This window comes from Abramis brama (assembly GCF_963993115.1).
Source record: "Abramis brama genome assembly, chromosome: 20".
NCBI lineage: Eukaryota > Metazoa > Chordata > Actinopteri > Cypriniformes > Leuciscidae > Abramis > Abramis brama.
Genome location: NC_139982.1, coordinates 18,125,985 through 18,148,365, shown reverse-complemented (window position 1 = coordinate 18,148,365; position 22,381 = coordinate 18,125,985). Strand labels below are relative to the sequence as shown.

Genomic DNA, 22,381 nt, shown 5'->3' with positions numbered 1-22,381 from the left:
GTTGAGAGAAGAACACAAATATTCAATGTGTGGAACATTGAGTTTCATTTAAATTTTCTCACTGGCATCAAAAAATACATTTTGCTGAATGGTAAAAGTCAAATTGTATGGTGAGGTGCACTTGAAGAGTTCAGATGCAAAAGCCTCTAAATGCCATCTGAAATTTTCTTCTAATGATAATTTTTATCAAGCTCGTATATTTAAGTTTAGTAATTTCACTTAAATGGCAATGAAAATTACTTATTATTGCCATTTAAGTGAAATTACTGAACTTATATATACGAGCTTGATAAAAATGATCATTCTAGAAGAAAATTTCAGATGGCATTTAGAGGCTTTTGCATCTGAACTCTTCACTTATACATCCTGTGGTGTGTTCTTGGAGAAACATTGCTCAAGAATGTTAGGTCTATATATCTTACACTTATTATTGAATCACAGACATGTTAATTCAATGCTCATTTAGGTGCAGAATATCATTTACAGAATATTATATAAAGAGCAAAAATAATTCTGTAAAATATATCAAATTAATATAAAATAATAACACAAAATAGAATTAATTACAATTATGAATACATATTTTTATGTAATTTATCTTTTTAGGGGTCATTTTCTTCCATTTGAGACCTGAGGCAGCCATCTTGTGAAATTTGAACTGCCGTCTTGTCGTTATCCTGTGATTTGCTTCAGAAACACTGCATGAAATGCAAGAACAGCCCGTTCTTGTGGTGGTGAAAGAATATGTAAAGTAATACAACCAGATGGCTCTCTGAATGCCATGTAGCCTTGCTCTCAATGAACACTTAGAACTTTCCAGAGAAGTACGGTGAATAGGACTGAAAGAGAGTACGCTTTCCCACAGGAGAACAGTGCATCGTTAGAGCTGAAGTGTTGGGCTTCAGCCCTTTATTTTCTCCTCTCATGCATGCTTTCATATGAAATAAAAGATTAAGTAACTTTTGAAACACTGATCTCCATTTTCACCCCCACAGTCTGCTTGTGTAATGCAGGAATATGAATATATTTTCCAGTCTGGGATTCAGTTGGGGGGGGGGGGGGGGTTAATAGCATATTATAGCTATTATAGCAGTACTGTTTCATCATTCAGTAGATCATTTGATATAGTGTTGGCCCTAATCCTGCTTTTACATTACTAATCTTGATCAGAATGCTTTGAGAGGGTGAGGGGAAATCTTTATTGCTTTGCTCCATTCACATATGCTGTCTAGACCATTTTTCACTATATGATAACAACCAATTACTTTGCCATTTAAATTAGGCTATGGATAAAAATATAATGCTTTAAAATAATCTCCTTCCTGAGTGGAGTTCCTTTTTATACTTTGTAAAAGTTTGGTGGGGGCAAGTAAGGTAGCGAACTCCGGGACACGTCGCCATCCAATGAGTGCGCGTGGCTCGGATGACGTTGCCAAACGCTACCGGCGACACGCCCCCAGCATGGATACAATCAGCACTAATCGGCGCACAGCATACTGTCACTTTAACGTTGTGAGGACTACAGCCACGATGGGAGTTTTGATACTCAATCAAGACAAGTTTTCAGAGCTCTCATCACCGGAAACTTCTCTCTAAAGGAAGAAAGCAGTCGGTGTCGCGCGCTCACGGCTTGATCTCGCATGATTTACATGCAGGATGTCAGTGTTGCTGAAAAGCCGGTAAGATAGTGCAAAGTGAGTTTGCTTATGAGAGCTGCCTATTCAGCACCACACAAAGGGGATCTACTGAGTTCAGTGGTCTGCTGTCATTGGGTTTGAATGTCATAAAGAATTTCTACTCTTAAAACGAAATGGATCACTTCGCAGCAGAGTGCCTTGTGTCAATGTCCAGCCAAGCAATTGTCCACGGTCCAAAAGGGAATAGAGAGATCAAGCCCGAAACTGCGTCTGCACAGAGGAATGGAGAAGAAACCAAGGAGCCTTTGAAAGACAACTCATCTCTTTTTGTGGTGGCGAGAATTCTGGCGGATTTTAATCAACAGACCCCCACCAATTTTGCCGAGCAGGCAAAAGTAAAAGAGGAGAGCACGCCACCAACAGCAACCCCGACCAGAGATGATGGGAACTCTGCCACACCTACCACCATCACCGGCGACCCTGCTCTTAAACAAAGAAACAAACGATTTAGGGGGCGAATTGAACAAGAACCCCCACAGAAAAAGCACAAATGCCACTATTCAGGTTGTGAAAAAGTTTATGGCAAATCGTCCCATCTCAAAGCCCACCTAAGGACACATACAGGTCAGTTTACATTCCTGCCAAGTGTATTGCCGTTTCGCAGATCCAATGTAAACATCGCGGCACATTATGTTCCGCACAAGCTCAGTTTTACTTGACGGGACAACTGTTGTCGCACTGAATACTATGGTATCTTTTATAAAACGTGCATTTACTCTAACTTGTCGTTTGAAGGGAATAGTATATTATTCGATGTAGCCTCGTAAATATTGTCACGCCCACCATGAGGAATATGGTAAACAGCAACAGTTCTTCTCCATCAGAGCCTCGCCTATATGAGCCACCTCAACACACACACACAAGCCCACCAGTTTGGAGTTTCAAAAAGCACTTTATTGGCATGACTATTCTGCGAACAATATTCCCAAAGCATTAATACACACAACAAGAACGATGACAGCAAAGAAAACAATACAATAAAAATAATAGTATATTAAATTAAAGAAATATTATATAATATTAAAGAAATACGATTAAAGAATACTATAAAATAAACATTCAACAAGACATTATTGCATAACAAACCATTTACAACATATGCGCGCGTGCTCGTGCATACAGACTTATGGTAGGCTACTCTATATTCAATACCTTGACATAAACAAAATCTGCACGCAATTAAATGTAACACTGCAGCAAAGAAGCCAGGAACCCCATGATGTAATCACTCATAAAAGTCTTGTATTATAGTTTCAGGAGTCGATGGTGGTGGTTTGCGAAAAGTGCACTAGTAGCACGCGGTGCAGACAGAGCAACGGTCCAAAAACAGCAGATTCGCGTATACTTCGTTTTTTTTATTTGCGTTAGTCCGTTAGATATATTCAAGGGGGTTAAAATGAAAACTGAATAAAAGATGGGGGTTGGTGAGACTTCTGCGGTTGCTTGTTTGACTGTTAAGCTCTTTGTTGTGATGTGCCACACCCCCGTCAGACAGACTGCCAGCTGATCTGGCCAGCAACAGACTCGACCAGCCGAGCGCGGAGCCGCGCAGACAGAGTGCCCGCCCTCGGCGCGCACACCTCAAGCCTTCATAATTGACTGTAAGGATGGAAAATACATTTAGGAGAGTAATTACACGTTCTGTACCACGTTTTCACGCGTCGTGGACTCGTGGCGTGCAAAGCCGCCGCTATCATTTTATGTGTTGCTGTCTTCATGTCAGACAATAGATAGACTTCCTGACAGAATACCCTGAGCTAAATAAACGTTATTGACACCTAAGGCATTATGGCCTCTGATCAGAGATAAATCGCATAAGTGTGAAAATTGTGTCTGGGTTTTCCGAAACACAACCTACTTACTTAAAATGATGCAGCAACTGTTTCTGTCAATCATCTGGTGTCAATGTGTGATGGTTCAATTTTGATACACTCAGGCCTGGTTTCACAGACAGGGTTTAGATTAAGCCAGGATTAGACTTTAGCTCAATTAGGACATTTAAGTAGCTTTTATAAAGTGCCTTAGAAAAAAAACATGACTGATTTGTATATTGACACAAAACAATGGCAGTAACATATTTTGAGAGATGTCTTAACTGAAAGCAACTAGCACTGACAACTCAAATATTCATTTAAGTCTGTGACTAGCTTAAGCCTTGTCCGTGAAACCATTCTTGATCGTCTTCTTTGCCTGATTTACCAGATGTAGAAGTTTAAGAATGTGTAATTGTAATTGTTGGTTGATCACTTATCTGAATATTGGGGGAGGAGACATCACTAAAAAAAGTTGCTGCCTTACATTTTTTACAATCAATTTTTTTTTTACAGTGTAGCCTACTTATTCTCAGACTAGTTGTTTTGGGCAATCCACTGACTGAAACCATGCAGTTCTGCACATTAATTAATCTTAAGGTAGTCCTGTATACACATTTTTTGAAGTAGGCTAAAGCTATTGTGCAAACTGAACAAGTAAATCACAGCACATTGTTAGCATTCTAATTAAAGCACTACAGTTAAACATATAAAAAGTAAAACAATGTAACACAAATGTGAGTAAACTAGTCATTCTCACTAATCCAGAACCTAACTAATCAACCATAGTGACTCATCTCATGTGGTTCTGGTGTAATGAAAATCTGACATATCTGCTTACGATGACTTTAAACTGTCATCTTTGAAACTTCAACAAAGGCAGAACGTCTCATCAGATATAAAAAAACAACAACCAGGATGTACTAGCAACAATAAATGTGTTGAAAATGTTGGTTGCACATCTTGTCTTGCATGCTTATCAGGATTTGCTGCCACCACAAAAATCATATCTTGTGAGGCTGGTAAGACTACCCCCAAAACCTTACCTTAACATTAAAAGAATGTTTATAGTTTAAACGATTACATAGATACATTAAAATAATTATATAGTGTGGATTGACCAGATTTTCAGTACACGCCTTGTATATAATACTGTAACTTAGCTTTGAAGTACTTGAGGGCGTGTCATCTACATGGTTGCTGTTTCTTTTAGTTTTACTTTGCTTGATAATAGGTTTGGCCTTTTACAGTATATATAATGACATGTTTATGTCAGAACACACCACATACCACCCTGCATTCAGGCATATTGTTCTGTAAAACTCTAGCTCCAGTTGTGGTCCAGTGTATGGTGTTGGTTATATGTGTCTAGTTTTGTGTTGACAGAGTAAGTCATCTAGAGCAGATAAACAGCACAATTCATAATTTGTGGTGATTTTGTTTATGGTGTGCATTTAAGACCACCCTCACTTCCTGTCTTTCAGTTGGGTTATTCTCTAAGTTCCAGACTTTAGATTGGGTTTCACTGTAGTCACCGGGCTGCGGTCGGACCATGATTCGGTTAAACAATGAGTGTTCCATCTCATTTGTTTTGGTAATCAGAGAATGTGGGTCATTTGAGTTCGGGCTCAGCCAACCTGCTCTGTTATGGAAGCCTTTCTTAAGTACTCAGCAGATTTTCCATCAGTCTCTATCAATGGAGCAAAGAGAGAATGGATCTTTCTCCCAGCAACACGCTGCTTTTTGAACTGAAGGGGGAACACAGAGTTATAAAAACAAACTTGGGGGAGCCAAAAGTACTGAAGTCCTCATTTGACTTCAGCAAACGCCCTGAATTCCCTGCTGGTTCTGGTTTGAACCCTGCTTTGGATCATTTGTTTTAATCCAGAAGGAATTGGGCACAGGGTTGCATCCAGTTTTCTATTCAGAGCACAGTGTGGTCGATGGAGTCATGTAGTACAGTGGTAGGATAGAAGCTTGGGCTTTCTTTCATGCGCAGAGATGCAGTCACTCTAGTCAAACTGCTTTCATAAAAACGATTAGTAATTTCTGACAAGTGCAACAGGTCTTGATATGTTTCTTTGTTGCATGTTTCTGTCATGGCAACTTCGTAATAAAGTGTAAATATTTAATTTGTTTGCAGGACCTTGGCAGTGTTCTTGTGCTATACGGTTGAATGAGTAAATCTTGGGGAAAGGGGGGAGGGCCCAACCATCACAAGTGCAAGCTTGCTGGAAAAAGAAGGCGTTTTATGATAGAGCTGGAGCAGATGTACTCTCATGATTATACAACATTGAAATATTGCAAAGGGCTCAACTTAATGCTTTGAAATGCACTGCCGCAAATGCAGTTTTTTTAAACTGTAATGTTCTTAAATGGAAGGAACCTTTGACTTTGTACTTTTGAAGACAGTATTGCATTAATAGAGATAACTATGTCAGCGTCAGAGTCTTTTTTTTTTAAGTTTTATGTCCCTTCCCAGGAATTTGTTACTAGCTCACATAACTTTGTAAAGCACTTGTTTGCAGACTGAAAAGACCCTTTCCATCTCGCTAACTGTCTCAAACCACATACGTTTGCCAAGCCAACAATTTTAGGTTCAGGATCTATTTGTAGCTTTGTTTTCTTTTTAAAGAAAGACTATGTATTATAAGTTCTTGCCCTCAGTAATTCTGTAGTAACCTGTGGTTACAGAGTGTCCCTTACTAAGATAAGTCTGGTAAAATGACCTTCTTGTGACCTTTCAAAAGGTGGTTTCAGTTTAGTCTGTACTAGCCCTGCTTCTGTTGTCTGGGTGCATTATGAACTTTTATCTAAAATGTTATAGTCAAGTTAAGATTAGATCTTGGCCTAGGAGAGCATCAAGCGTAATATTTGACAGATGTTTTATGGCTGTGCAGAGTCTCAAGGCAAGAAAGGAGGACACACAGGAAAAGTTGGAGAGGGTAGAAAGAAAGGAAAAGATTCCAACCAGCATGTGGCTGAATAAGGAAGGGCTCATTAATCATCCTAATAAACACAGATGGACAGATTCAGAGAGATGCTTGGTTTGCATTCAATGAGTTGTTAACTGTGATGGTGCACAATGTGCTTGCAGATGATAATTTATAACAGTATCATTACTTTATTAGACTGCAGTTGACTTGTGATGAGAAAAGGAACTTGTGGTAGGCATATGCAGATGAAATGGGTGTGGGGCCATCCGGGAGCAAAAAAAAAAAGAAGATTTTCACGAAACCTGCAAGTTTCGGTTCAGTAAGAGGAAGTGACATGGCTTGAGAAGAAAGCCAAGGCCATGACTGTGACGTATTCTGGCGGTTCAGTATGCAAAAAAAGACATGGTGTCCTTTCAGTGTATGTGACTTTTCTCGTAAATGTAGTTCCTCTGAAAGTATTCTGCATGCGACAGTGACACCTGACTTTCAAAGTGAAACCACTGGAGTAGTATTTTATCTCTACAGTGTTTGGTTTCTACACATTTAAAGATTTAATGCAATGCAATGCAAAAAACAACAACATTATTTTCCTTTCAGCATTAAATATGTTGAAATATGAAATATGTTGGGCTCAATAATGCTGATTACTTCAAAATATAATTTCAACTAGTCAAAAAAAAAAAAAAAAAAAAAAAACCTAAAACGTTGAGGTACTTACAATGGGGCCAATTTTTAGAGAATTTAAAAGCAGATTTTTTTTGCAGGTTTCTATGTGTTTTGTTTGTCTTGTGGCTGTACTATTAAAACAGTGAGTATTTTAATGTCCCTGAATATGCATAATTCACTTGAAAAATTTGAAAACCTTAAAAAAACAAACAAATCAACATTATGCCACAGATGCGGTCAATTGACCTTTACAGAAATTGTACCCGAAATATTCATTTGGCTTGCATTCGATTAAGTCACTTTCCGAAATAATCCTGTTCAAAGGTATTCACCATAATTGTGTTTGTTAGCATTCTCTTCTGATGCTTTCTGAAAGTCAAGGTTAAATGAAAAAGTTCATTAGGTTCACAAATTGCTTTCAGTGGCAAACCCATGACAGACCCTCGTGATCAGAATGGGTACATGTGGCCCCTGTGTTCTTGGTTAATCTCCCTCACCCCATAATTTAATCTTCTCCCGGTACAACTCTATAATGTCACCTGAGCCCAGATCCTAGACTCATTATTCTGATTGGGATACTCAGGACCTGAATCACTAGTCCTTGTACTCATGGGAATATCTCCAAGGAAGTGGAGGGGCATGTTACCACATCAAGCCACTAAGTACTTGAGAGAGTCTTGAATATTGATAGCACGCCTCAGATCACACTGTTGCATGATGTGCTGTGCGAGGGAGATTAAATGAGATCACCTCCAAGGCCTCAGAGGTTTTTTTGTAATCCTCCGTAGCATTGAGATGGTAAGTTTGAGCGAGTGGGACACAGAATATGAGTGCAAACGCGGTACATAAATTGCTCATTCTGCTGAGTGGGTTGGGGAAGAGAAGGGGAACACAGCAGGTTGAGGGTCTAAGGTTACCAGACAGCTTTGTCTGACCTCCTGTGAATATGAGGAGGCGGGGTTCCTCTTCAGACCGAAAGAGAATAAGAGGACAGAATTGGTCACAAATTGATGAGCAAGATTGGCTAAAGCAGCTTTGTTGGGAGAAGGATGCTAACAAGTACATTGTGCCACCAAAGACAGGATTGGCTTTTTACAAACTGATAACCTCACACTTATCCTTAACTAATTTGAACAAGATTGTTCAAATTAAAGCATGTTTAATTTGGAATCACAACTCGGCATGATGTAGTTCTGTTGTCCACCACTTGCCTTGACTGTTATGAATTACGTGATTATAGGGTCATTAGGAAAGGTCATGCTGCCTCTGTGTGTGGCTAGTACGCATTAGCTTCAATCACCAGTAGCACCCCTCTTTAACATACACATAAACAAAGCCCATAATCACATATTTCACAGTTGGTTAGATTTTTTGTTCGGCCGGTGAACCATTATGTTCCTTACGTGATCCTTTATATTGTGTTCAAGAGTCCCAGGAGATACAGTAGTGTGCACAATGTATAGATGACATTGTTTTGCTACAGAATTCAGCGTATGGATAAAAACAGTGTACGTAATCAAATGTTTTCACTCGAACAATAGATCGGACCATTGGTTAAAGTGCACATTAAAGCACACCATCTTCCCACGTTTATAGCAAATACATGCAAAATTAAACTGACTCATCAGCCATTTTTCTTTCCTCTGCCCTGGGTTATTTACAGACATGACATCCTGTGCAGTCATCCTGCCCATGGTTCAGGTGGAGGGTTTAGAGGATGGGCTGGACCTGGGCACTTTTGCCCTGTGCTGGGCGCAGTGCCATGGCTGGGGTGGGTCTGGGCGCAGTGTGAGGGTGATTGCTTCACAACAAGGAATCTGCTCTCTCTGACTAAAACTATTTTCCGTTCCACACCCCTGGCCTGATACCTTGTAAACAGAATATATGTTAGATGCCCAAGAGTGCATGGGCTTGGCTGACCCACTTGTCATTCAGGATACACACAATGCTTGTTAATTTGGAATGATGTTAAAGGCAGGGTAGGTAGGACTATAAAAAAAAAAAAAGATCCAAATTTGTTAAAACTTTCTATATATATCAATACATAATTAAAATGTAAGTACTCTGAAAAAAAGAGTATAAAAATCAAGTGACTCTAGACCGTTTAATCTGTATTAAACACAGCTCATTATTTCGATTCGGGACGAATCAAAGGATTGGCTTAGGCGACTGTCACTCTCTCTCGCAACCATGGCAACAACCCTTTTGCCACGGGATCTGCCCACTTGCGCGCGGCCGCGCGCACGTTTGATTTGAGGAATTCGAGAGGCACTGAACCTAGGAATAGCAAAACAATGGCAGAGAAAGAGCAATCAAAATTCACATTACCGGCATGCAGTTAGTGAAGGCAAACAAGGCAAAAAAAAGAAGACAGTACAAGAAAAGGTAATGAACAAAAAGTCTTTGGATAAACAAAGAAATAAAACGCGTGTCAATATCAGCGTAGCTTTCCAGCGACCACCCCGTCCTCAGCCTCTACTTCCTCGGACCCTAGTTGCACGCCACGGCCTCTTGCACGACCTCCTCTGCTTCGCCCTAAAATTATTTTTATTTTACAAAAGGACATTTTACAAACCTACATTTTGCGCATGTGCTCCTGCATGCACTTTTCCAGTCACAACACAGCAATCAAAGGAGGACGCGCTGAAAACTGTAATGCTGTTCTCTTCCTTCGAATGTTTGAGTTGCAGAGGAATTTGTGACTGTTTCAGCTGTTCAACCACATCAAAGTTTCGTAATTAGTAAGTCCGTGCTTTTTCTCTTTTTGTTCTTATGTGCTGAAGGGCTGCTGTGCCTTGGTGAAACGGTGTTTGTACGTGAAGAGCTCTTTTCCAAAACGCCATAAACCTAAAAAGCTGCCTCAAAGAACCAGCAAAAGTAATGATTATGAATGTGTAAAATATTGCAATAAGACATTTTAATTGTTTATTAATTTCTGTGTCGGCTGCAAAGATGAAGTTGACGATATTTGACTCGCGATCTTCGCAGTAGGCTAGTGAACGCATGCACCGGAGAAATGCACATTTAGGCTACATAGTTTTATTTTGTTTTGGATGGTTTTGTTTAGAACCAGATTTCTGTAAATATATTCCACATTTTTTAGGCCTGTGAGGCGAGGCTACGGTTCGGTTCACGATGATATAATCTCCAGTTCAAGCACCTTATGTTGTGATTGATAGCCTATATTTACTTTATGTATTTAATGCAGGAATGAAAATATTAATGAATTAATGAAAAAAAAAAATATTAAAATTAAGATACAATTAATACAAAACGAAATTCGTTTTAAAGAAAGGCTTTGTGCTTTCTGTTTTGAGGTCTCTGTTAAAGTTTGAAAGTCTCAGTGCAGCTTTCAGAGCGCTCGCGTCCATAATGGAGAACTGTCAAGTAATATTGTTTTTTCCTCATAAATGCAAACACGAAAAATAAAAGACAAAAACTTTTTTAAAAAGACAAACCATAAATTTAGAAAAAAAAAAAAAAAAGATGGATTTATAGCGTTTTGGGGGAAAAATGAATGGATTTATACCGTTTTGAAAATGTTAATTTTTTTTTACTTTGAATTGATCATCAACAATATTGTTGTTTGATTTAATAATCACTGTTGCAAGAAGTGCCTAGTTAAGTTTTTTTTTTTTTTTTTTTTTTTGTAAGTGGAAAAAGTAGGGGGTGCCACAGATTCTGTTTAGTTAGCTCCTTTATTGTTTTTTCTATAGCCTAGAATAATATAGGTCAAATGCAGCAAGTCAAAAGACCAACTGGACCTTCTTTGCCAGTTTGCTCACATTTCTTTGAAGGATGGCAAAAATATCGCCTGAATATCTATATCTAGATATTGGAAAAAAATATCGAGATATTCATTTTTGTCAATATCTCCCACCCCTACATGCAGAACACCATATATGTTATGAATCTTACACGAAATTCATCTTCATCACAATATAACTGATGGTAATGTAAAAAAGTGTATCAATGCAACCTGTTTTTAGCTTATATAACTAGCTCGTTAGCGAATCAAAAAATATATATTTTAAATTTACCAATATCAATATGCTAGCTTGATAGTGAGTACTAAAATACATCTTATTTGTTTATATTCATAAGCAATTAGCGTTAGATTTTTTTATTACATGTGATTCTGACATGATGTCACTACATGCACTGTGCTCCTTCCTCTCTGCTTGTCTCAGGTAAATAATGCGTCTTCAGCTCAGCGGTTGGAGTCGCGCGTTCATGTGTTTTGGGGGCGTGGCTTTGGAAGGAGCCCAGAAGGGAGGGGGTGGAGTGAATGGAAATAATGAACTGTCTTTAAAACAGTCCTGAGAGGTCTACAGACACTCGATTTTTATACTTTCTTTTTCAGAGTACTTACATTTTAATTATGTATTGATATGAACATAAAGTTTAAACAAATTTGAAAAAGAAGTTTTTTAGACCATTCCTACCTACCCTGCCTTTAAGCAGGGGTCACATGCGTTTTATGTGTGTACTTGTGTTTATGTTTGAGAGAAGATTAGAACAAAGAGAAGTTAAAAGAAATTAGTTATAATAGGTCAATTAGCCTTTAAAAATATCAGAAAAAATATTTTTTTAATGTTTTAGTTTAGGTTGTAAAATGTCTTATGTTGCTACTCCCCAAATTTTTTATATTTGTTTAAAAAAATGTTACACTTTATTTTAATGTGTCCCTGTTACAGTGTAATTATACATTTAAGTACTGAGTAATAGTGATTAAATGTACTTACTATAGGGTTAGGGTAGGCTTATGGTTTGGTTTAGTTAATTTCATTAGTTGCATGTAATTATGCCTAATTTATAGTTATTACTATAGTAAATACATGTAACATGTAACAAGGTTACATTAAAATAAAGTGTTACCAAATTTTTCACCACATGGCATTTTTTAGAGCATAATATTAGCATTTTAAACTTCTTAAATGGTATACAAGTTTTTTAAAATCCATATTAAACACACATGAATGTCAAAAGTACATTTCTAAGAACTTGGCACATGTGCTTTACTAAATTTTTATTTTATTTTAAAGATTTTTGCTTTTATTTATCATGGACACTCTTCATGACATTAGATATGTTTCCATCCACCTATTTTTATGCACATTTTGGGATATTGCATAAAAAACTGCTGAATGGAAACGCCAAGATGCACATAAATTCAACAAATGTTGAGTCTGGTCATTTTTTAGCCGATAAGAAACCATGGGCATAAACTACGATGGAAACACATTTACAGAATAAAGTCCTTGATGCGCATCAAAAAGTCATGTGTCTGCACGACTGGATGGCATAACTAGATTAACCAGCGGGCCGATCTTTACACGGTTAGACTACTACATTCCTAAACAGCAGGCATCTTCCTCCGAAATGCGTTTATTGCGTTTCGTCTGTGCGATCTGAGACGCAAGTAATTTATTATATGAAAATTATTACAATGGCTTCTACTTTTCTTAGTGATATTTAGCATCAGTTGTTCTCTTCGACTCTCTGAATGGAAACGCTGCTTTATTCGCGTATGTTTTATGCAATATTCCCATTTTGCACATAAGTTAAATTCGCAACTTTGGATGGAAACATAGCTACTGACCCAGTTAACTATACACACCGGTTCTGTCCACTTAGCATTTCTCATTTCTGTGAAGATAAAGTCTCTTTGTGTCAGATTTTTACAGTCAGTCTCCTGTGTGAATGGTAGAAACCATGCTTTGGTGCATCTCTCTCTCACTCAAATATGATTGGCTGAAGTGCTAAAGCCCCCTGGGTGTTTCATCATGCGCTTATCCGCCCTTTTGCAGTCATCCATCTCTCCTGAAGCAGCCCTCACTGACGGGAATACAGCTCTCTTATTTTTCTTTCATATGAAGAAAAGCATACAGTCTTTAGCAACTATAAAAAACAAAAAACAACTCAGAATTCACCATACATTAGACCAGCTCAGCCACATCTCACCATAGAGTTGGTATTAGGCCTCAGCTTCCTATAAGTACCTTACTTACTCTGCTGAACTTATGGTTATTTAAGTTAGCTTTGGCAGCGTCATATAAAAGCCAGTCTGTTCCTACTCAACCATCCCCCATTGCCCTGTGTCCTCTCCACCCACCCAACTGCTGAAGCGTTGTATAGTTTGAGCTATTTTTCTTTCATACATTTACTGTGTATGGGTGTCAATTTCTCTGTGCAGGAAGAAGGGGATCTGGAGCTAGAGTAGAGCTGTATTTTCAGCTTGCTAAAGCATGAGCCGCTGACTTGGAGTCTCACGCAAACTCAACGTGGGGCGCTAACCCTGCAATTTGTGGGTGGGGATGTACTGTACGGAAAGGCAGAAGTGTGGGGGTGGAATCCGTTGTCAAAGCCCTCCATTGATGTAGGTCACTTGCTCAGCTTCATCTGCTGGCAATCTGATTTGATGATTCTCTGCAGTTGCAGAAGCAATGCATGCATTTGGGTTTTTGAAATCAAAATTGAGGGGAGCCAAAAAAGAAAAGGAGAGAGGTTGTTCTCTGCTCTGTGCCAGAACCTTGGTTGCCTCCTAGGCTTTTATATTGACATTAGCTCTTTCCAGTGAGATGTTTGACCCCTTTACTGTCTAATAAATCTGTATGTGGAGGACCCGGGCCTGTGTGCTCTGCCAGGCGTGGCTGTGGGATGAAAAGGATCATTCAGTGGACAGTCATGGGGGAAGGGTTGGCTTGGTGGTTTCGCATAGAGAAGATCTCACTGTCAGTGGTGTCTACTCAAGGTAAATCTTCAGGAACTAAATATGTTCAAGGTGTAGTTCACCCAAAAATTAACATTTACTCTATTTACTTAACCTTGTTACATTTTGTTCAAAAAATGAATAACTTTTGTTTTCTTTTGCAGAAAACAAATAAATAAAATATAGTCTAAAGCAGTGGTCGGGAACCTATGGCTCGCAAGCCACACCCGGCTCTTTGACAAAAATCATGTGGCTAGCCAGGTCTCTCACCCTTTACCAACAAATGATCGATTCATAATTAGACGCATCACTAAAGATCAGGTCTCTGCCGAAAAATCAGCTAATTACATTTCCTTTGGTTGTACACTACTGCCTACCGAAGTTAATGAAAAGTTTATAATAATTATATATTTATAAGTTGTACCGGCCAAAGTATGTGTTCAATGCTATTCGCGAGTGTCGCGACAGCAATCAGCGGCAAACCACTTACATTTCTATGGTAACCTAGAGCTCCTGCACTCCGATTCAAGCAGCTACGTAACTTATTTGAGGTAATGGTGAATTTTTTTAATTTATTTTTTAGAACAGTAGTGAACATTTAAAAGTACATAAAAAAGTGACTGGACTAAAACGCATCCTTTTATTGAAAATGGTCCTCTGTTGTGCCAAGAGACATTTCAAAATACTTCACTGGGTGTCGTATTTATGTCCGTATGATAATCCGTGCAGCTTTCAGTGGGTGGGACTGTTTGAAGATATTAAAAAAGACACATGGATGAATGAGAAAGTAAAGGGCGGGATGTGCTTGATATTAAAAAGAAATATTAAAAGTGCAATAAGCCGAACTGAATCCGCTACTGACAGGATGCTTTCTGTGTAAGCACAAGCATAGTAGCCTTTGTCTTCGGTTGCGCGCCTTAATGGTCAAATACGCACAGAAATATGTCAAAATGCCCACCTTGGTGGATATTCACGTAAACACATTTGATGTAAGCACTGCGTTGTTCTTCACTCACTCATACACACATACACACACATGCGTTGGGTTTTCATGTTTTATGGGGATATTCCATAAACATGAAGGTGAGAACTGAATTTTCATTTTGGGTGGAACTATCCCTTTTAAGTTTTTCAAGGATGTTAACAGAACCTCAAACAGCTTTGATTAATGTTTGGACGATTTCATGGTTGACAAAAGAAATGATCAAGCTGGACAGTAACATTTGTCCATAAAAATTGGGATTTGAAAAGAGGACGCTTGTTCAAGATCAGCCTTCATAAGCAATTTCTGTTATTAGCTGTAGATATAAAAATATAATTTTAGCTCAGTGTCCTGACATTTAGCAGGCTTTGTGTCTGTACATGAGTGTCAGAGCAATGGGTGACCCCACCCACCTGCTCTTGCCTGTTACCATTTGTAGGCTTATGGCTACAGCTGTCTTAATGTCCCTCGTTAAATGGAGTTAAAATAATTAAGCTGTGCTGCAAAACAATCCTAGTGGCCCAGTTAGGCCAGAACCCGCAGAAAGGTCTATTCCATGGCTGTAATCATGAGTAGGGCAATGCTGTGAGATGCGCTCCTCACAAGGTGGGAAAAGAGAGAGGAGGGAACGTAAATCTGCAGCAGTTGTGGCTGCTTTCTCATATAATGTGTCATAGACCGTGTGTGCACATGTGCTGTAGAGACTGGGAGGAGTGAGTTATGTCTACTAGGCTTGATTGAAATGCCTGATGGTGAAAGCTCTCTTGCCAGACACAAGGCCAGCACTATTGTTTCTCAACAGCATTAAAACCCTGGGAGGAGAATGTGCAATTGAAAAGCAAGTGGTTTTTGGCGTTTTTCATCAAAGACAATAGAGGTGATAAATTAAACATAGTTGCCTTTGTCACAATGTCTCTGGACAAGTCTGTTCCAGTCCTAATCGTTGCACCTGACCTAGCCATAATGTCTTTGTTACACCCACATCCATTAGCATTAATCCTCAGTTTCTCAAAGTCACTGGCACGAACAGAGTACTGAGAGCCTGATGTGACTCACCAAGTCTCAATGTGGTTAGTCAACCCTGTGCCCCCTCCCTCCATTAGCACATACATATGTGTGTTGTACTTCTGTTTTTTGTTTCATTCCAACACTCGTCTCTGAATGCTGAATTTGCTCAGTCAGCAATCTTCTCACTAGACCTTCACGAGATTAATATGAAGTTGTGTCTAATGCAGATATGATGATAATTTGCTAAATTACCCACAATTATAGTGTAAGTAAAAACTATGTTTGTGCCCAACTTTGTGGTTTTTGGTCTCCATGGTGTGTTGCGGTCTCTGTGAACTCACTTCTTGGCAACCTCTGTGTGATGGAGGGCGTGACCCATGCTCTCTCCCAACTTGGTTGCTGATGGGATTACATCCACTTCCAAAATTCCCTGCTCCTATGGGGTAGTAATGAGGTCATCTTGGCAAACATCTTAGCCTTAGCAGAAAGGGGAAGCTGGGTAGTTGGCAGAAATTCCCCAGTTTGCTGTGCTGAGACAAGCTGAGAACTTACTTGCAGACAGTTTAGGAAGCTTTGGGATTGCATAGAGGCCTGTCTAGGTTGTCAGTGTCCCAAAGCAGTCTTATCATTAACATTGAGGGCTTGAGCTGGCAGATTCCTGTATGACCCACCAGGAACAAATTACAACCTGCTGTGTAAGTGCTGCAACTACATTTGTGGTGCCATTCTTATGGTTTTCCACAGATAATGAATCCAGAGGACGACCAAAGGCTAGGACTGTGCCCCTGATACAGAACTTTTGATCTAATTGGGATAACCATCTGCAACATTGGGATCTAATACATATGATATTGAAAGCATCCTGTCTTGTTCAAGTTTACATCTGTATTTGTTGTATTGTTTTTGCTTTGCCTCTGGCTAAAGGTAACTGAAGGCACATGTGTACTGTCTGTAAAATTCTTGGCAATAAACCTTGCAAAAACAAGGACAAATTCACAGTAACCTTCTAGATACTTATGGTTATAAATAAGTATTTTATACTAATCTAAGATCAGTTTCCACTCTCCTGGTCCTGACCGGGCATTCCTGCAAGTTAAAAAGAACAAATAGCAAACGGTTTCTGCTATAAACTCCTGTCTTCCATATTGTGTGGGCATTATGCATGGGTGCGGTTTGGTATCTGTAGGATTAATGTAAAATATTCATCTAATTACCTTAAACATTTTCTCAGTTTTCCGAATGACAGCAGCTGACATGGGACTTGCAGAGTTTGATCTCTGGAACACATCTTTTCAGAGCATGTTCTAGGGCATCAAGTGTGTGCTGCCCTTGAGCAAGCCTAGAGTGCACTTTGAGCTCATGGTTATAAAGGATTTGTAAGACCTCCCACTGGAGGTCCTCCCTGCCTGTCTTAATGTCTGCCTGCCTTTCTCACAGTGTCTGGCTGTCTCCATTCCTACCTAGGTCTCTGCCTGCGTAAGTGGCCTCACGGTTGAATAAACCTGAGGAATTTTATCTCACCCACACAGAGATGCTGGTAGCTCTTGTTGGAACAGGTGAGCGACACCAAGTCTCCTGGATCGACATTCAGTCTGCACTTGTGTTGCTTAGATAGTGGCCTGATCAGATGTCTGTGCCACAGACTGTTCACCTCAAAAGCCCCTTTTCTCCTGTTTCCTACAGATTCAAGGGAGTCTGAAGTTGTTCTTTATTCGGGCCTCTGTGCAATCGAGCATTTGTGATGTGTTTTTGTACATGAGAGAAGACATAAGTATGAGTTTATTTACTGACCCAGTGGCCCTGAAAGGGAACATTTATGTAAGGCTGCTGTCTGTGACATAATGGTATCGCCTCTGAAGGGAAACACTGTTGCTCAGTTACCTTCGTTATGGGATGTCCGTACTAGCAGGTGTGACGTAACTGCTGCAAAGGGTAACTGGGTCACTGTGTTCGTTAACATGGAGGTCAAATCTTAAACTCTCCTAATTACCTTCCCCAGTTGCGAAAACACATGCAGAGCTAGTTGCACCACACCAGAGAGGCTATAGCCCATCAGTATGATGACATGCCAGTGCCTATGGCATACAAACCATTATTATTATTAATTGACACGTTGCAATGCTGCGGTTAAAAAAAAAATGACCACGGGCAAGGGGTCAATAAAGTAGTTTACATAAATTTTGGCATGGACATTTGCATGAACAGCATGACACAGTTTCACCATGGGTTGCGGACTCACTATTGTTTTCCCAGAGGGACAAAAAGCAGAAGCGTCCTCATTGTCCCTTTTGCATGGTTCTTGATGTGCTGGATAGTGCCGCAGCAACTTCCATCTGTTATGAAACTGCCCCACGCTGGACAGTGCGATCTTTTTACATAAGCCTACTTCTGAGCCACGTCAAGAGTGTCCTCATTGGTGATAATAATATTCCCGGAAATGTGTCCCAGTTGAAAGTTATGGTCGCACCATGCAAGCAGAAAATTAAGATTAAAATAGATGAAAAGCTTAAACTTAAAAAACTTTTGAACTGAAATAGATATGTTCAAGTTGAAGTACCAAAATTATTAAACTAAAACTGAAATAAAAATGAATAAATAAATATAAATAACAAAACAAACGGATAAAATGACCAAAACTAATTTTAAAATATTCATAAATACTACGATAGGATATAAATAATGTTAAAATAATGACAGCAAAGATTAGAATTTTTAAACCTGCCCTATTCAACTGCTTTGCTCGCGTGAGTATTAGACTTACTAACACCTGTGCATTCTATTGATGTCACCATTCACACCATTACATGGCCTAGTCCTGCTCATCTCTGTTTTAACCTGTAAAATATTCAATTTCATACTATTGCAACTCTGTGAAGCTCCTCCATTTTTTTTCCCTGACTCATAACACACACTTTACAACCTTGAGTTCTCACAGACGCTTTCTTGAATTAATTAGACTGTAAATTACAGGTTGGCTCCTGTCGTCACTGAAGGAAGAATCTTAAACCGCCCAATGCTCTGTCCCATTCCTACTACGCTAATGTTAGATCTTGTGTATTTATGTTTATACGCCACAATCATGACTAGATCCAGGATGTTTAAAAAAGGTCAAACAACAGTGGCCCTCTCAAATTAGTTCTCGTCGTTGTGGCACATTTGAAGGTTAGAGGATTTAAATTGTGGTTTTGTATACTTACGGTATGTTTGGATGGGCTTGAATATGTGTGTGGCAAATGAGTATCAGATGATGTGTTTTTGAAGCAATGAGAGTGCTGAGAAGTTATTTGCTTTACTTAGAGTGGGAGTGAGTGTTTGTGTGTGCGTAACTGTATTTTTGTGCATTTTGTCACATGGGTGTGTGGGAGTATATAATATATGGCCAATACAAGTGAACCTATACAGACATTGTTATGGACATTAAGCTTCACACAGATTTTATTCTCGTGAGTGTGTGAAAGTTTTATTTGTTGACAATGTTGAATGGGTCTATGTGTGAAGTGCATATGCCATTATGCATTTTTGTATGTGTATTTGTGTAAATGGTGGGAGCAAATCTGTCTGAAAGTGAGTGACAGATCATAGATAAGACAGTCTAGTCTCACTCTGCCTGCTGTTTCTCTCACTTTCTCAGTGTTTTATAGTAGGGGGAAGGGACCCCAGCAAAGCTGTCGTCCCACACATAAATTTGGTATCACGTATATGTTTCGTTTGAAGTTGTTTTTCATTGGGGCCTTAAGGGGAAACCACAAAACAAAGGCAGCAGCAACAAGCTGTCTGGATAACTGTGTGCTCTGTCTAATTTAACCAAGTAATGACTGAGATGTCTGGATATTTTTCCTGTTCTTTGCTTTTCAAAAATTATGCAAAGTGCTGGTAAAATAAGTAAAGCAGTATGCACATTCATGGGGGAAGACAACAAATGAAATGGAACTAAAATGCATGCTGTATCTGACATGTGGGCCCTTTTGTGCACAAAGAAAGAGGGCGTTGGTACCACATCTACTCGCCTTACATGAAACTCTGAGGATACCGCACTGAGATATATAGTCCCATCTGGCTTTGGGTAGATTTGTGTCAAAGCCCACTTTTATTGCCTGAAGGGGAAGGGGTAGGGTATAATTTCCCATGCTTTTGGCTCATTGCTAGTTTCATGTTTGAGTACAAGTTGAGGCAGAGTACCAGAGTAGAGACTGTTAACCTGCCTAATTAAACTCGCTGTCTGGCTTTGCAACATGTGGCGGTAATGGGGGGAAGAAAAAATACTTTGCTAGGCCGTTTCGAGATGTGTGCCAGTTCTACATAAACCAGTGAGTATGTGTTTGTGTGTCCATCAGTTATCTCAATAATGACTCAGTAAATCCTATAAGCCTCTTTGCAGCAGTCAAAATGATACATGTCCCTCTAGTATACTCATGATTCTCCAATTAGCATGATGCAATGCTTACTGGACTGGAACATATGGTTCATTTTTAATGCAGTGCATTCCTGGTTTAATGTGTGGGCTTTTCACTCAGCTTAGCGATTGTAAAAGAAAAAAAAAAGTTTTTTGCAGACTTTTGCTTCTATAGGAGAGGATTAGCACACTCTCACGAGCCGCTTCTAAATAGTTGTGCCACATCAGGTCTTTCACATCTGGTTAAAGACTGTTCATTTTGGGATTTAAAAGCCATCCGTGGAAGGTAAACCCCTGCATGACCTGGACCTGAATGGTCTGGGTCATTCACCGTTGTTTTTAGTGTGAACTGATTTCGATTCTGTGGTGGTTTAGCTGTTCTAGTGTGTGAACTTGGGTTGTATGGGACCTGTATGGCTTTTGTGCTCTGTTCTAGGTTTGCCTTTTCTTTGCTACATGTTAGCATACCAAGAGAAACCACAAAACTGCTTCAACATCAGTGTAAAAGAGCATATTATACCAATGAGGCATGTCGGCACGGGCTTAACGGGGGCCATGTAGAATAAAAAAGGCCGCAGTAGGACTTTCTTTACTGAAAGAGTTCATTGTCCACATAAGGACTGAAAAAAAAAGAAATGGGTTCACATCAGTTGGCACTGTTGGCCCTATTTATCACTGTTAGCGACGCATGGTGGTGTTTATGATGTGGCCTCCTTAACACCTTGTTTTTTACTTTTTCAAAAACGGATTCAAAGCGAAGTCTCAACAATCAATTTTCTGAAGCACAGCTGCAACTTCTTATTTGTAGATGCTTGTATATCTTTACTGATTCTTCTGTTTTGAAAGTATCACATATGTCTGACTGACCATGAATGTATGTAATAACTCTAACAGCTGTGTGCTCTGCTTTCTTTTTGTGTTTGTCACAGGAGAGCGCCCCTTTCCTTGCACCTGGCCCGACTGCAGTAAGAAGTTTGCTCGCTCTGATGAGCTGGCACGGCACTATCGCACCCATACAGGCGAGAAGAAGTTCGGCTGCCCCCTCTGCGACAAGCGATTCATGCGGAGCGACCACCTGATGAAACATGCACGCCGTCACTCCGACTTCCAGCCGGCCATGCTGAAGAGGCAGCATGGTGGTGGCAACGCCACCATTTCGAGCAACACGCGTCCCGGCTCCCTCAGCGATTACAGTCGATCCGATGCCTCAAGCCCCACCCTTAGCCCCGCCCTCAGCCCAGCCAACTCGCCTTAACCTGGCCGCACTTTCTGCCCACAGCGCCTGGGTCTCCAGGCTGATTTTTTTCTTCTCTATCCATTGTTTTTCCTACCCCAAAAAAATAACCGGTGTAATAAGCGCCCATGCTAAACCCCGCCGCTTGCTGTGGTGTACTGTACTGTACATAACTGCTTCTTGTAGTGCAATTTTCTTGTGCAACCCCTAAAAGAGAAAAAAACACAAAAAAGAAAATGCCTTTTCCACATGGCAATATTTACATGATGTACCATATGTCTGTATTTTTATAGCTTCTGGCCACAGCCTCTTTCTATTATGTTGTTTTTTTTGTTTTTTTTTTGCTGATTCTTTCATATACAACCGCTCTGTTCAAGTGAACTAAAAAGTTGAAAGGTTTGACAGGTAAAGATGTTTCTTTTTTATTTAAAACGGGTGAGGGAGAGGGGCACACACACACCTCAGGATTCAGAACAGTTTTTTCTCCTTTAATACTCACATTGACTGCACAATACAAGCATCACTTTACTCCGAAATTCAACAGAGGTTGAATTTTGCGCCCTGCTCAGGGATGGCCTCGTTAGCTTGAAAGAATGAACATGATGAAGATAAACATACGTTAAGAAACAGCCTTACACTTGGACAAAAGGAACTTTTGCACTCTTTTTTTTTTTTTTTTTGAGTTGGTTGGTTGGTTGGTTGGTTTTCACATCAGGGGAAGCAAATTCTGGGCTTTAACAGTCATTCATACTCTTTGATGTTTGTAAATTAGTCTTTTAAAGAGAGTAGCAGAACCACTCGCCAGATACGAAGGGTTAGGGGGTAATTCTGTCTTGAGACTGGAAATGACTTTATTTTCAACATCTCTATCTCCCGATAACCCTGTACTCACAAAGAGCTGTGCTGGCCTGGGTCCATGTTTCAAAGGGAATCCTCTCAATA

General features: G+C 39.6%; 1 protein-coding gene across 1 annotated transcript; it reads left to right on the top strand.

Annotated features, from left to right (window-relative positions):
* Positions 1-1,474: 1,474 nt before the first annotated feature.
* On the top strand, positions 1,475-22,146 carry klf13 (Kruppel like factor 13). The gene is made up of 2 exons (XM_084094994.1): positions 1,475-2,261; positions 21,135-22,146. The coding sequence occupies exons 1-2, from the start codon at positions 1,811-1,813 to the stop codon at positions 21,458-21,460; spliced, it is 777 nt and encodes a 258-aa protein (XP_083951120.1). The 5' UTR covers positions 1,475-1,810; the 3' UTR covers positions 21,461-22,146.
* The last annotated feature ends 235 nt before the right edge of the window (positions 22,147-22,381 follow it).

Excerpts from the sequence above, each read along its gene's own strand:
- klf13 (XM_084094994.1), top strand. The coding sequence starts at position 1,811 with ATGGATCACTTCGCAGCAGAGTGCCTTGTGTCAATGTCCAGCCAAGCA. Across the intron at positions 2,262-21,134 it reads CCACCTAAGGACACATACAG|GAGAGCGCCCCTTTCCTTGC; the intron begins GTCAGTTTACAT and ends TGTTTGTCACAG.